The sequence below is a fragment of the Octodon degus genome, unplaced genomic scaffold (genome assembly GCF_000260255.1).
Source record: "Octodon degus isolate 3935 unplaced genomic scaffold, OctDeg1.0 scaffold00006, whole genome shotgun sequence".
Classification (NCBI taxonomy): Eukaryota; Metazoa; Chordata; class Mammalia; order Rodentia; family Octodontidae; genus Octodon; species Octodon degus.
In genome coordinates this window covers 31,342,059-31,355,353 of record NW_004524582.1, presented here as the reverse complement: position 1 = coordinate 31,355,353, position 13,295 = coordinate 31,342,059, and the positions used below count along the sequence as shown (strand labels likewise).

The window sequence follows — 13,295 nt, the reverse complement described above, 5'->3', positions numbered from 1 at the left end:
TGAGAAGAATTCCAGTTGAGGGGACCCAGAAGCTACTTAATGCAAACATCTGGCACACAGGACAGTCGACCACAGTGAGTCCAAGGCCACGGCGAGGGCGGGCCTGGGATGTGCCAGCCGCCCAGGCCCTTCACCTCACCTTCACCATGCCTCTGTACTTCTCCTTGAGCTCCTGATACAGCGTGCTGTACCTCGCGATGGAGACGAGCGAGAGGGTGCTCTGGAAGCCGCTCTTCCCGGGCACCACGCACCACCGGGCCAGCCTGCCCAGCAGCGCCTCACCCAGCCAGGAAACTCTGGGGTAGACAACTCCATCCACGTGCCACTTCTCTGGACAGAAAATCAAAACAGATATAAACCTTTAAAAGTAAGAGAAATATGAATAAGCAGGCTGGTTTGGAGTTTTAACTTTAAATTACTTGTCTGTTTATCCAAAAGAAGAACGCAGAAGCTACTTACTATAAAATACATTACCAAAAACCCTAAAGCCACCGGGCACAGCTACAGAGAAGAGGACGAAGCCCTCTCCAGAGCCGGGAAGCGCGGCTTCCTACCCCTACTCTGCTCCACTGCCTTCCTGGCAGGGCCAGAACCCCTGAGCATGCGCAGAGGGTGGCGGCCCCCCCAGGTAACAGCACCTTCCGCTAGGCCTGCAGTTGGGCAGCACGGTGGGGAGGGCCTCAAGCTTGTGAGCCCAAGAAAGAAGGCTACAAGAACGCAACATTCAAGGTGGGTCCCAAGGACAAGGCTGTTGGGGAAGAGGGGCTGTGACTGGCTGGGGACAAGTGTAAGGGGCTGGCTAACCTGACGAGAGCTGGGACTTGCTTTCTGCCAACAGAGCAGACCAGAGCGATACAATCCAGTCCCAGCAGAGTCGCTCCAAGGCACATCAGCAGGCCTCCAGGGTGCTGGCAGGCTGTGTGGACAGAGCTGGCTCTCTCCTCCCCTGGCCTTGCTGCCCTTTCCCCTTGTCCCCAGAGACCCACAGGCCTGCTCCCCATCCACTCAGGGTCCCCCCGCTGCTGCCTACCCTACCTGCCTGACAGTCATCAGGCATATCACTGCCGTTCTTACCCCGGTCCTTGGATCAGAGCCATGTTTATTTGGGTTTCCTCACCAGCATGGGCTGGGGCCAGAGCACCTCGTTCTGTCTCTCCTAAAGACCTGCTCACACTGTACACCAGCACCTGCCACAGGCTCAGCACACAAGCCTGACTGAAAAGGAGCCATCTGGTGCCCTGCACCTGTGCTCCATGGGACTACAGGACAGCTGGCCTCCAGGTATGACCCACGCCTCAGTGGATGCAGGGACAACTGCCCAACGGGGTCATACTGGGAACGCCAACATAGGACAGGCAGCAGTCAAGCCCCTCGTGGTTTGTAAGAGAACAGTGAGCGTGAGCTCACAAGGCAAACTCGCTGGCTGGGGGCATCCACAGGGCCAGGCACCCTGGGTACCTCACCACACTCACGCAGGAATCGCCTTGGAGCTTACCGACAGCTTAGGCCCAAGCATGCAGCCAGGTGTGGGTGCAGGTGAACACACTAGGGACCTCAGACAGGTCCTCCTGGCAATGTAGAGCAATGCTTATTTGTCCTGACTATGCACTCTAGGCTCTGAGCCTGCAACAGACCTCTCAGAAGGCCAGCCCGGCCTCCTCCTCAGAGGCTACCATTACTGGACCTCCTTTACATAAAGGTGGGAAGACCAAGGGCCTCAGAGGCAGTGACGGACCAGGACCACACTGCTAGTGGAGACACCCAGGATGCCTAAGTCCAAAGCCGTCTGCTGCTTCACCCTTCTGCTCTCTACGCAGCCAAGGTCATGACACCCAAGACCGTCCGAGAAGGGACCAACCAGTCACGGCACTGAGAGCATCAGTAGGGAAGCAAGGAGCGGATTCACCCTTCCACTGACTAACTTTACAAGCACCAGCAGAAATAAACCAAATGCCACACTCTCCGCGCAAGCCCCAACACCATACAGGCCTGAGGTACTGCTCAGACCGCTCCTCCACAGGCATTTATGTCTTGGTGAGCCTGCTGCCGTCATGATGTCAGTCTCGAGGAGGAAAGGTTGGTTCTGGCTTACGGCCTCGAGGGTTTAGTTCACAGTTAGTCAGGGTGGCTAAGTGTGAGCAGTGGCCCGGTGAAGGACAGCTGGGTCCCATTCCAAGGCCCCGTGGCATGCAAACTCAGGATGCCAGCTAGGCTGCAGCCTATACACACAAGACCAGCACCAACCAAAGCCAGCACAGAGCCATCAATGAAGACCCACTCCTGCAAATCAGTGGACCAAGACTACACAGCAGGGAGCCAGCAACCTGCCCTTCAGGCCTTACCATTCTGCTTGGCTGCCACTGAGCTGAATTTGATACACATTGCTCATTTTAACTTTCAAATTCTCTTCCTCATCTTCTTCCAGAGGCAAAAAAGTTACGGTTCCATTGGGGACATCTGGGGAAAAAAGAAAAAACGAAAAACACCACGACTACGTATTACAATGGCAGCAGGCGGAGCTGGGAGTCTCAGCAGCAGCAGAGCACAGGGACAACAGTAACAGTGTATCCCGAGGCTTCCTCCCTCAGACTTCCCAGGTGGAAGCTGGGCTGCAGCCTCTCTCAGCAGCCACACCTCCCCCGAGCTGAGCGAACAGGGAGCCCACATGGGCTGGAGTGAAGGTGGCCTCTGCTAGCTGCACACTGCCAGGTGACCTTGACCTGCTGACACAGGAACCACCGGACAGTGCTCAACCAGGAGAGGCGGGCATCCCTAGCCAAGGGCCCGGCTGGTGCAGAGCCCGCCTGTCTCAGGGACTGCACCACCCTCTCAGCGAGGTGCCTGCACAGCAACTTATTCCTAAGCTGACTTATGGCATCACATCTGTCTGCACAAAACTTAAGGTTTAGCTGAATGAAGTTCTGCCTCCAAAATCAACTGCTTCTTTTCGATATAAAAACCCAGCAATATCAAAGTCAGGGATGAACACAGACTTCAATCCTCAAGCCAGGCATTCACAATCAAAATCCACCTCCCACAGAAGGCTGCCCTGCCTGCCCAGCAGTTTCTTACAGCAGCAGTAACAGAAAACTTTCGCCGCTGAGCAAAGTCTGAGGTGGGGACTGGCTGAAGGCTCACGTGCAGTGATGCTCAAAATAAGTATCTGAAACTCGACCCTGAAAACCAGTACGCTCCCAGCCACCCAACTGCCACGCACGTCCTCGTCGGCCTTCCAGTTTCTCTTTACCTGTGCAAGTCCTGTTTATCATCCAACAACCAGGGCGTCCTTCACCGTCTCCCTGAAGCCTTCCGGACACCCACCCTTCCGACCAGCTATCCCACCCTCCGTCCTAAGAACATACAGTATATTTCCGTATGTCCCTCTCAGGAACAACCCACAGCTCACAACCCCTTCAGAAAATGATAAAGGAAGTGGCCTTCTTGGTTCTTTTTCACTAACCTGAAGTTCAATGAATGTGTTTTACTCTAACTGCACCCGTCCACTATCAAATATGTTCTTACCCTGCACGACAACTTCTCTCCTCGGAGCCGTAACCAAGTAATGCGGGCTCTTTTTCGGGATGACGGTTCTTAGGACAAGGTCGAGTTCATGCGGTGCCCCTGACTGCGATCCCGCTCCGGGGCACGTGAGGAATGACAGCATCTCCGGATGGCTGGAGACAAGACTTTGGGAAAAACGGTCCCAGAACGAATCCAGATCCGCGGCGGGGTCGCCCTCGTCCCCAGCCCCCTGCAGCTGCCCGGGGTGCTCGGCCGGCAGGGGCGCTCCGGCTGCTTCGCTCTGCTCGTCCTTTTGTGGACGCCGGTCCTGAGTTTCTTCACGTCTGCGACGGTCTGTGCCCTCCTCGGGCTCTAATCCCGGCCTGGGCCCGCGATGCCCCTCGACAAAACCCCGGCCAGGCCCGGGCCCCTCCTGGGGTCCGCAGAAGGCCGCGCCCCACTCCCCTTCCGGGCCCGCGCTCGCCCGCGGCAAGGTGGCGCTCCGGCGGGCCTCCAGGCGGGCGCCGCAGAGCCGCTTATTGGCCACCTGCGGCCTCTCCAGCCACACTGCCACCGCGGCCCAGAAACCTTCAGGGAGCCGCCCGCCGGGGTCGCACACTAGCTCCCGGCCCACTTCCGCCATGGTCCACCTGCTTCGAGAGCCCGGACACCGACGCCGTTGGTGACGCACTTCCGTCGCTGCGTGACGTCGCAGCGGCCGGAAGCGGAAGTGGCCCTGGTGAGTGGCGCGCCGACGTATTTTCCTTTGCTAGCTGTTCCATGTTTTGGCTAAATTTAACCTGTTTTCCCTCTGGGCATCCAGTTAAGGTCGTGAGTGCGTGACAGTAATGTGGTCGCCGCTGGGGTCTGCAAGGACTCGGGAGGCGATGTAGTTACGGACTCCGTGCTGCCCGCGGGACTCCTGCAGGCGGCCCTCCGCCCCAGCGCGGGTGAGCCGGGAACCCGGGGCGGGCCTCGCGGGAGAGCGCCCTTTTGTCCACCTGCGTCCCGCCTTGGCTTCCTCCTGGGCCAGTCAGAGTGCGAGGGGTCGACCGCTTGTGGGCGCCCGCCCGGGCGGACAGGCCTGTAGGCCGCGGCCCTGGTGCGCGCAGAGCCGGTAAGCCCCACCGGAAGCTGCGTGGGCAGAGGCGTGCAGTGGGGGTTCCGGCCGAAAGGCGTGTTTATAGCTAGTTCCGAGAGGACAGGCGGTTCGTATTGCTGCTGCCAGCTCCCTTTCTCGCTCCCGTCCTTCCCCGGTGGAGGAGAAACTGGATTTTGGCTTCCTCGGGCCAGGATGAGCTGGGCGGAGGAGAGGTGAGGGTGGCAGCCACGCCCTCGGCCTGAGGAAGTGCGGAGCAGTGGCTTGTCTCTAAAGGAAAAAAAAATTGTAGCCGTTAAAAGTTCATTTTGCCCTGCCGGTCACAAGGAGACCCGGAATAACCAAGAGGCTTGTGAGTTTCATTAGGAAAATAGGCATGTTCATAACGAAAAGCAGTCAGGTGGGCGCATTCCTAGCATGCTAGTTTCACATCATGCTTCTTCATACATGGTATGTTCAAAACACAGCAGCCAGGGATGCACCTCAGGTTAGAGGATTTAGCATTATAGTGACTCTAATGGGCACAGTTCGCTCTAGGTGACCCAGAAAAATGAGAGCAGTCTTGCATTTGGGTGGGTTTAAACTGGTTCTGCATGGCCTTCCTTGGCTGGTCTTATCACAAACCCCATCCCTAGTGGACCGCCGCAGCTCTTGTATTGAACTCTCCCATGGCAAGTCCCATTGTGACTTGTGCCTTCTTCCACAGCGGCCCCACCTGTTATGCTCATGACCCTATAAAGACCTCGTCGTCTGTACCAGAGTTGCTGGGCTTCTCCCTAGTGCCAGAGCAGCCCCTCCTGGTCTGTTGTGGAATACACCTGCTTTTTTCTTTTGTCCTAACCTTTGGCTGCAATGTGGGGCAGGGGCCGAGGGGACTAGGCCAACACCCCTGACCTCTTCCTTTTGGGGACATCTGCAGAGCTCTATTTCCAAAGAAGATCACAGGTGCTAGATAAGCTTAAAACTCCAGTTATCTCTCAGGGAACACAATTCAGTGCCAACACTGTTCAAAGGTGTTTAGCCTGTTTGGGGGCAATCAAAACATTAACAGTTACGAATCTGTCACTGGACAGGATCTGAAAAAGCTTCCCTAAAGAGGTGGGCTGGGGCAGGGTCTTGAGACACTTACCAAAAAGCATTTTAGGATACTAGTGAGAAGCACAGGATGGTTAGAGTTAGAAAGTAGCAAATGAAAAAGGAACCTCAGCTTGAGAAGCTAAAAGGGCCCCGCTCTGATGAAGATCAGACCCGCCCCTTAGCCGAGGAGGAGGCTGGCTGCTACAGATTGGCTGGGGTGAAGGCGCTGCAGGAACCAGGGTGACTAGGTTTAGGACAAGGGCTGAAGCTTTCTGGGTGCCCCTGGTGGTTGAACGTCCCTGCAGATTTCTTACTTTTATGTCCTCAGTGGTAAAGGGGGAGTGAGGCCAAAGATAGGACTGAGACCTGTACTGTACTGCCCCCACTTTTAGGCAGCACTCCCCAGTGATTAATTTGCTTCTCTGCAGACCTGAGCAAGTATCTGACCCAAAGTCTTTGTTTCTGTTTGGGATTTTTGAGACTGAGTCTCCCCGAGTGTCCTAGGCTGGTCTCGAACATCCAGAGATCCTCTTGCCTCGGCTTCCTGCGTGCTGGGATTACTGGCATGTACCCCCATGCCTGGCTCCAAAGTTTTAATAAAGGAGATGGCTTCCAAATCTAAGGTCTTCCAAAGGTCTAGCTTTGTTCTGCTTTTATGGCCGTTGGGCATTTGTAGGGACAAATGGAGTTGGGTTTTTTTCTTTTAGTAAAAGTAGCAGTCAAGTACCACCTCAGAAGAAAACAAATGTTTTTAAGCAGTAATAGGTCAGGCAGGCAGGAGTTTATGCTCTGCTCTGTGGTGCTCTCCAGCTGCACTAGGGGAGCCCTAACTCCAGGGGACCTGCGCGGAACTGAATGGGTCATCCTACTGTCTGCAAAGGCCGTCACCTGTGCGCGCGCTGGTTGGTGCTAACAGCACTCAGAGGCAAGGCTTTCACGGAGACCTGAGCACCTGCTAGCCGGCTTCACTGCCTTGGCGCAGGGCCCGGGCTGGGGTGCTTGCTCATTTCAGCTGATCTCGGTGCGGAGTGCTTTCGCTTTCGCTTCCGCGTCGAGCTGGGCATGTAACGCCCACTATCACCGCGGTGGCAAGGCACGCGTGCACCACGACTTCCCACACACGAGCAGATGCTGCTGCAGTGGCTCGAGCCCGCCTGAGCCTCCTGTGTTCTCAGTGCTGTGATCTCATGCTTGCGTGAGCTTCGTGGCCGTGGCCTTCCCATGTCCTGCAAGTGGCTAAGTTACTCCTGCTTCTCTGCTGCATGTCACATTGGCCTAGGGGAGAAAGAGACAGAACCAGACTGATTCTGAATAATCATGCGTGATCAGGGCTTGGAGCGTGGGACCATAAATCCAGGAGGCCGTTTTTGGGGAAAAGCAGAAATGTCCAGTTTGCTGTCAGTATGTTGTTTTCTTTTGAGACAGGGTCTTACTGTATAGCTCACAGCAATGCCTGAGATTACGGGCAAGGGACACCATGCCCGGGTCTTGGCTTATACACCTGCATACACACATGTCGGTTCTCTTTGGGAAGCCACCCCCAACTAAACCAAGAGTTCGCTCGGCCTGCCTGCCTTCCCAGCCCTCTTAGCCCACCTGAGGATGGCATTTATGCCCCTCAGACCCGAAGCTCACCACCATCTGAGGCCGCCTTCTGTGTGTTGCTTCCCCGTGATATACACGTGGGGGTCTGCTCCCTGCTCAGGAAGCCGCAGAAATGTCCCATCTTCAGGCAGGGCTTCTCTGCCACCAACCAGACCACCCCAGACCTGTGTATTGCTGCCATTTTGTTTTCTCTGAATTAGCATGTTTTGTTTGTCTCTGGCCCCCTTCCGTTAGGTGGGGACCACACTGGTATCACCACCCCACATAGTTTTAGTATACTGGAAATAGTGTAAAATTGCCGGATGCAAAGGTGGGCAAAGCGGGAGTGTGGCAGGAGGGTTGCAAGAGCAGCGGGGCCTGGAATCTCGAGAGAGGTGGCCTCCATCCAGAGGCTGCTGGGCTGGGGAGGAAGCCAGCAAGACCCACACTTGGCCATGCTTCCGACATTCTCCCCGGAAACCCACACTTAATTACTGATGATCATGCAGCCAGAGAAGGTCAGAAGATGAAAGATTATGTGGTGTCCTGAGCTGTGGGAAAGAAGAGGGGCTTGGGGCTGGGGTCAGCGACAGGAGGGTGGCATAGTGACCCGAGGCCGTCTTCTCGAGCTGAGAGGGTCTCAGGTGGCCAGCATTATCTGCAGCCACCTTGCCTGCCGTGGCTGCTGCACTAATGCTGTTTCCTTTGCAGAAGCAGTTTCTTTCACAAGGACAGCTCCGCAGAGCTGCTTCTGCATCTGCTCTGAGAGTAACCAGCTCACACCATGGCACACACACGCCTCAGAGCCACACAGGCTGGGCTCCTGCAGGCAGAGTTCAGGGTCTATGGACAGCACTGGCCTGTAGGACTTGCTGCCAGGCTGGACATGTTCCCTGTCTGCGTAGCATAAGAAGCTAGCTGCGTGTGGTTACCGAGTGTTTGCAGTATAGTCCGTGCAGCTGAGACTGCATAGGGAATTTCATTTATTTAACAATTGCACATTTGAATTTAAGCAGCCACTGGAGGCCAGCACCGGCTCCTGTGTTAGACTGAGCTGGGGAGAGACTCGGCCAGAGTCCCCCACCCCTCCAGCTGGTCTCAGCATCGAAGTGCTGGAGGCTGCGGGTGGGGTAAGCCTCTACCTGGAAGCCTTCCACACTCCGAGCGCTAAATCCCAGCCCATCAGGCTGACCTGAACTCAGGGCTTCGGTCCACACCGGCTGCAGTCACAGCTCTAGCCCAACACCGAGACCCTCTCAGCCTGTGAACCAACACGGAGTCGCGTTGTGTGCAACTTAGCCTGGACCCTCGCCCCACACCCCGTGCAGGCCTTGAGGTCGCCGTGCAGGCAGGCAAATGCGGGGCGGGTCCCAGGACACAGAACCGAGGCCTGTGAGACAGAAGCAGAGATTATCCAGTTGGTCGCTGCTGTGGGCCGGGGAGCTCGCGTCCACGCGCCTCCGAGGACCGACAGGGCCGTGTTCCCAAACCTCAGTGACGAGCGTGCTTACCAAGCAAGCCCTTGGGCGTGCTGAACGAGAGGAAAACGCCCACTGGGGGCCGGCTGGTCCGCTCTGGAGTGGGCCCCGGAATCTGCAAACGAAATAACCACCCTAGAGATTCCTGCGCAGTCCTTCCGAATGATGAGGAGAAAATGGCGTTAAGCGCGCTCCAGATCAACCCCGCAGAGGGTCACCGGCGAAGAGGTGAAGTACAGCACGGAGTCTCTACTCAGCGCACCCGTGCGTTCCTGGGAGACTGGAGCGGAACGGAACGTGACGCACAAAACCCGCCGACAGGGCGGGGGGGGGGAGAGGGGAGGGGGCGGGGCGACGTGATGGCGTCAGGCGCAGGTCACGCCCCCGCGGTGCCTGAGGGGCGGGGCCACGCGGCGGCCCAGGGCTGGTCACATCCAGGAAGGGTCAGTTCCTCTGCACAGGTGCGTCTGTCTTGCCATACGGGGGACCGATCCTGGGCGCGGAACCCGAGTAAGGTTCCACGCGAGGGGCGCATGTGCAGAGGTCCGTGCGCTGCGCCGGCGCTGGAAGGAGGTCCTGCACGAGGTGGAAGCAGCCTGGGTTCCGTCCCCAAGGTCACCAGGCAGCTGCTGCTTAGGCTACTAGCGGGGCACAGCCGTCTCTCCTCCGCAGAGAGGTGTCGCAGACTTTAAGTGTAGTTGCAGGTCTCTTGAGTCGGATTCAGGATTCGTGAACCGTGCAGATGTGAACAACTTCCGGCAGGGAGAGGACAGCGAGGCTTAGAGAAGAAGCCGACTCGTGAATGTCAGGTGACCTCAGGTTACCCTTTTGCAAGGATTAAAGCCAGGAGAGGGGATAGCAGGACAAGTGGGCCGGAGGCCACCTTGCGCTCCCTTCCCGTTTCAGTTTGCCCATGAGGCACTTTAGAGTGACTTCATTTTGATAGGGTCTGGGGGCCCCTGTGAGGAGACCCAACCATAACCTTTTGTGGTTTTACCAGAGGAAGAGACTAGCAGCAGCGGTCGCAGAGTAATGACACTAAGGCATCACTTCTGCCACGGACGGTCCAAGTGTCAGCTGTGGCCAAAGTAGCCTAAGTACAGTGTGTAGGAGACCACATTGTGTGGGGTGACCCTGACCACAGGCTCGGTAAGGCCATCCAACAGAAGTTGCGACGCTGGGGTTTGCACCAAGGGCAGCTGGGTTTTAGTCTTGCAGCACTGTGCCCGGATGCAGGGCGTTGGTGGTTTCAGGTAGCACGGGAGCCACGGGGAGCTGTGCCTGATCCTAGTGGCAGGGCCTGGGCAGTTCACTCCACCCTAAGAAGCCTGAGTATCTCACCTGGGAAGGGAGGTCCTGGTAGTCCTTGGGCTGGCTGGGCGCCACCAAGGTTGCCTCGCTCCTCTACCCAGTTACCTGCACACAATATTGTCCAACAATCAGAGGACAGCGGTGGGGGGAACAGAGAGATGCAAGGATCTGCAGGCATTAAGGGGGCACAGTGGGGCTGATGGTCCATTTCGTTATGGGACCAAGGGTGAGGGGACTCTGGATGACACTCAGGTGTACAGCCTGAGTAGCCCCTGACCACTGTCACTGTGGAACTAGTCCTGTGGGAGTGTTATGGGTCATTCTGCACAGGAACCAGAGCAGCCAGATAGAAATTTGAATAGAGTCTTTATTTACTGAGCTCAGGTCGGTCAGCCACTTCTCACGTGGGAGAAGGCTGATCGGCCCTGAACGTAGGTAGCAGGGGGGGATTTATAACAGAATCACATCCAGTTTGGTAAGCAGATTTGTTATCTAGCACAGAACAACAGAAAACTACATTCATTTGACAAAGCTGTAAACTGTAAAGGGTCTGTTACAGTTTAGTGATAAGTGTATATTTTTATGAGGTATATCTTAAGCTGACCACGTTGCAGGAGATGGTTGGGGAGGGAGTTTGTTTTAGCTCACTGCCTTGACAAGAAAGTTATTTATTGTTAAACAGCCTTAAGCTGAGAGGGAGAATGTATTTTTTAGAGTAGATAACAGGAAGCACAAGGTTTTAAAATAATTTTTCACAGTTAAAGCACAAAAATCTGTTACCCCATTACAGGAGGACAGGCAGGGCCTGGGGAGACGGTGAACTGCTTTCTGCGCACCCTGGGCTTCTCCGGTACTGCTTCCTAGTCCCTTAGGGTCAGGCCTTCTGTCCCCCTTTTGATTTCTGGTTGAGGATGTGAGTTTTTCTCTTTCTCGTGGAGCTAGCGTAGTAAAAGCTTGCCAGTCTTGTCAGAGACCCAGCTTTTTTTCCGCCAGGTTGTCTCTGCTCCCCTCTTTTCTGCCGTATTGGATCTGGGTCTCATCTTCCACTGTATTCTTCCACTTGCGTTCTGTTTAGCTTGGGCTACCCTTCCCCTGTCCCAGAGTTGTTTCAGAAGCTGACTTGGGCTGGCCCCTTCTGAGCTCTGGATCCCTTCTCTGGCCTTTCACAGCCAGAAATTGGGGACCCCTCTGAACCTCTGTTGCTCTGTGTCATGGAGACCCCAGTACTTAGCTCACGGTGACTGGGAGGGCTGCATGGGGCTGGGTCCCGGGCACTCGGCAGCCACGCTCTCTCATCTAGGAAAGCTTCACTGTGACTGTCACGCAGAGGGTCCACCCCTAGACTATTTCAGCAGTCATGTGGAAGGAATTGAAAGTTACTCTGGGCTTCCAGGCCTGGACTCAGCTCTTCCGGCTTCCTGTAGGCCTAGCTCTATAAGCTGCTGTCCTGCAGAGCTCTGATTAGCCAGGGCTGTTGGAGAAGGGTCCAAGCCATACAGAAAATTCTAGAACTATTCTCTGCTCCAGATGTCTACATATTGAGTAGAGACCAGGACAGAACCCTGTGTGGTCAAAGGTTCTGTGGCACATGGCCTGTGTCCACATGGTGGGGACATCGTGTATTGCTGTGTGTAGCGGGGATGGATTCCAGGCTCTCTGGGCTGTAAGCTCCATGGGAAGCACCCTGGTTCACCAGGGATCAAGGTGTCCTTAGGTAAAGCTGTGTCAGCAGGGGACGAAGCCCAGTGCCCTCTGGATTTTGCTGCCGACCTGCAGGCTCGGGCCCGAGCCTGCTCTGCTCCCAGTGCACCCTTGCCATCCTCTGCCAGGAGAGTGGAATGAGGCCCGATCACCACGTCTTCTCCTTTGGAATCTAGGGTCCAGCACAGGTCATCTCGCTGCCCTTGGGACTCAGGCCTGCTTTTCTCTGGGTGCGACACACAGGTGTGTGTAGGTGGGCGACGTGCGACACATAGCTCAGGTGTGCTCTCTGTGCAGGATGGCACCCACGCCAGGAGGAGGCAACGATGGCCTGTGGTCAGATCCTCCCCGGGGGCCCCTTGATGCCTATCGAGCACGAGCGTCCTTCAGCCCCAGGGAGCTGCAGCTCTTCTGGGAGGGCGAGGACACACTCCGCTTCAAGGTGAGGCCCAGAGGCTGGAGCCCTTGTGATGGGGGAATCTCCACTTGTGGGCAGAAATGGGGTTGCAGATCTGAAGGCCTGGAGCTTCCCTGGCTTCCTCTGCATGGTGAAATGAGGCTTGTCCCAGAACACCCAGGGCCCTCTCTTCTTTGAACCCAAATTGCCAAGAAGACAGGAATGGTCAGACTGTGTCCCAGGCAGTGTATGGCCTTGAGGGGGAACATTGCGTCCTCTGCCTCCAGCTAGCCATCGTGTACCCTGCGTTTTCAGAAGGCTGTCTTCTCGGCTTTGGAGAAGGACCCGCTCTTTGCAGGCTCCCGTGGGGCTGATCTGTCCCTGGAAAAGTACCGTGAGCTGAGCTTCCTCCGGTGCAAGCGGGTCTTTGAGTATGGCTTCTTCAGCTTGGACAACCTGGACCAGAGCCTGCTGCGGCTCCCAGCCCTGACCTACTGCCTGGGCATGTATGATTGGTCGGTGGGCACCAAGTTCGCCCTCCACCTGATGGTGAGTTGCTGTGACGCAGGGCCGTGCAGAGTTATGCTTTGCGCAGTGGCTGCTGTTACCTGAAATCAGGTCGGCATTTAAGGTTGAGTCAGAAGCGCAGGCTTTCTAGCCATGAGCACGCACTGTCACACCTACGTTCTCGATATAGTGCAGTGCAGCGAAACTTCAGGTCCTGCAAGAGGAGCTACTGGGGCCTTTGTCCTTTACACATCTATATGCTGTGATTTGAACAAAGGAATATTTTAATTTTAACAAAGTAAGGGACACAGTGCCACGAGTCACCCCTAAGGCAGTCTCCCATGCTTCAAACGCTCGCCTCCCGTCCTTCTTGCCTTTTTCTGCAGCAGCCCTGGAGCCCTCGCTCCGAGGGTCTTTAGCTGTGCTGTCGTGACTCCTCTGTGCCCTGAATGGGTTCAGATTGTTTCGCCTTCATGGCCATTTTGCCTCTGCTGACGAGCAGAAGTAACACAGTGCCAGACCTGGGGACCCGGGCGGGCGAGGATGCAGTGTGGTGTTTTCACGAGCTGCCTTCCTGTCCGATGCGTGGGGACACTTGTAAAGAGGACTCCAGAGCTGCTTCAGGAAGGGCTCAGAAGAG

The 13,295-nt window shown here is 56.1% G+C and overlaps 2 protein-coding genes across 7 annotated transcripts in view; one reads left to right on the top strand and one right to left on the bottom strand.

Annotated features, from left to right (window-relative positions):
- Nucleotides 1-4,221, bottom strand: part of Trmt44 (tRNA methyltransferase 44 homolog) — a 17,682-nt gene extending 13,461 nt beyond the window's left edge. The window contains 3 exon segments of the mRNA XM_023699933.1: nt 140-359; nt 2,343-2,457; nt 3,523-4,221. Coding sequence (XP_023555701.1) covers nt 140-359; nt 2,343-2,457; nt 3,523-4,144 — 957 coding nt within the window. The 5' untranslated portion in view covers nt 4,145-4,221.
- A 156-nt stretch (nt 4,222-4,377) lies between these two features.
- Acox3 (acyl-CoA oxidase 3, pristanoyl) overlaps nt 4,378-13,295 on the top strand; it is a 34,561-nt gene continuing 25,643 nt past the window's right edge. Inside the window, exons 1-3 of one of the 6 annotated variants that reach the window (XM_023699926.1) lie at nt 4,378-4,451; nt 12,049-12,193; nt 12,464-12,697. In XM_023699926.1, the coding sequence (XP_023555694.1) occupies nt 12,050-12,193; nt 12,464-12,697 (378 nt within the window). In that variant the 5' untranslated portion in view covers nt 4,378-4,451; nt 12,049. The other 5 variants (XM_023699928.1, XM_023699917.1, XM_023699918.1 and 2 more) reach the window with 5 other exon arrangements.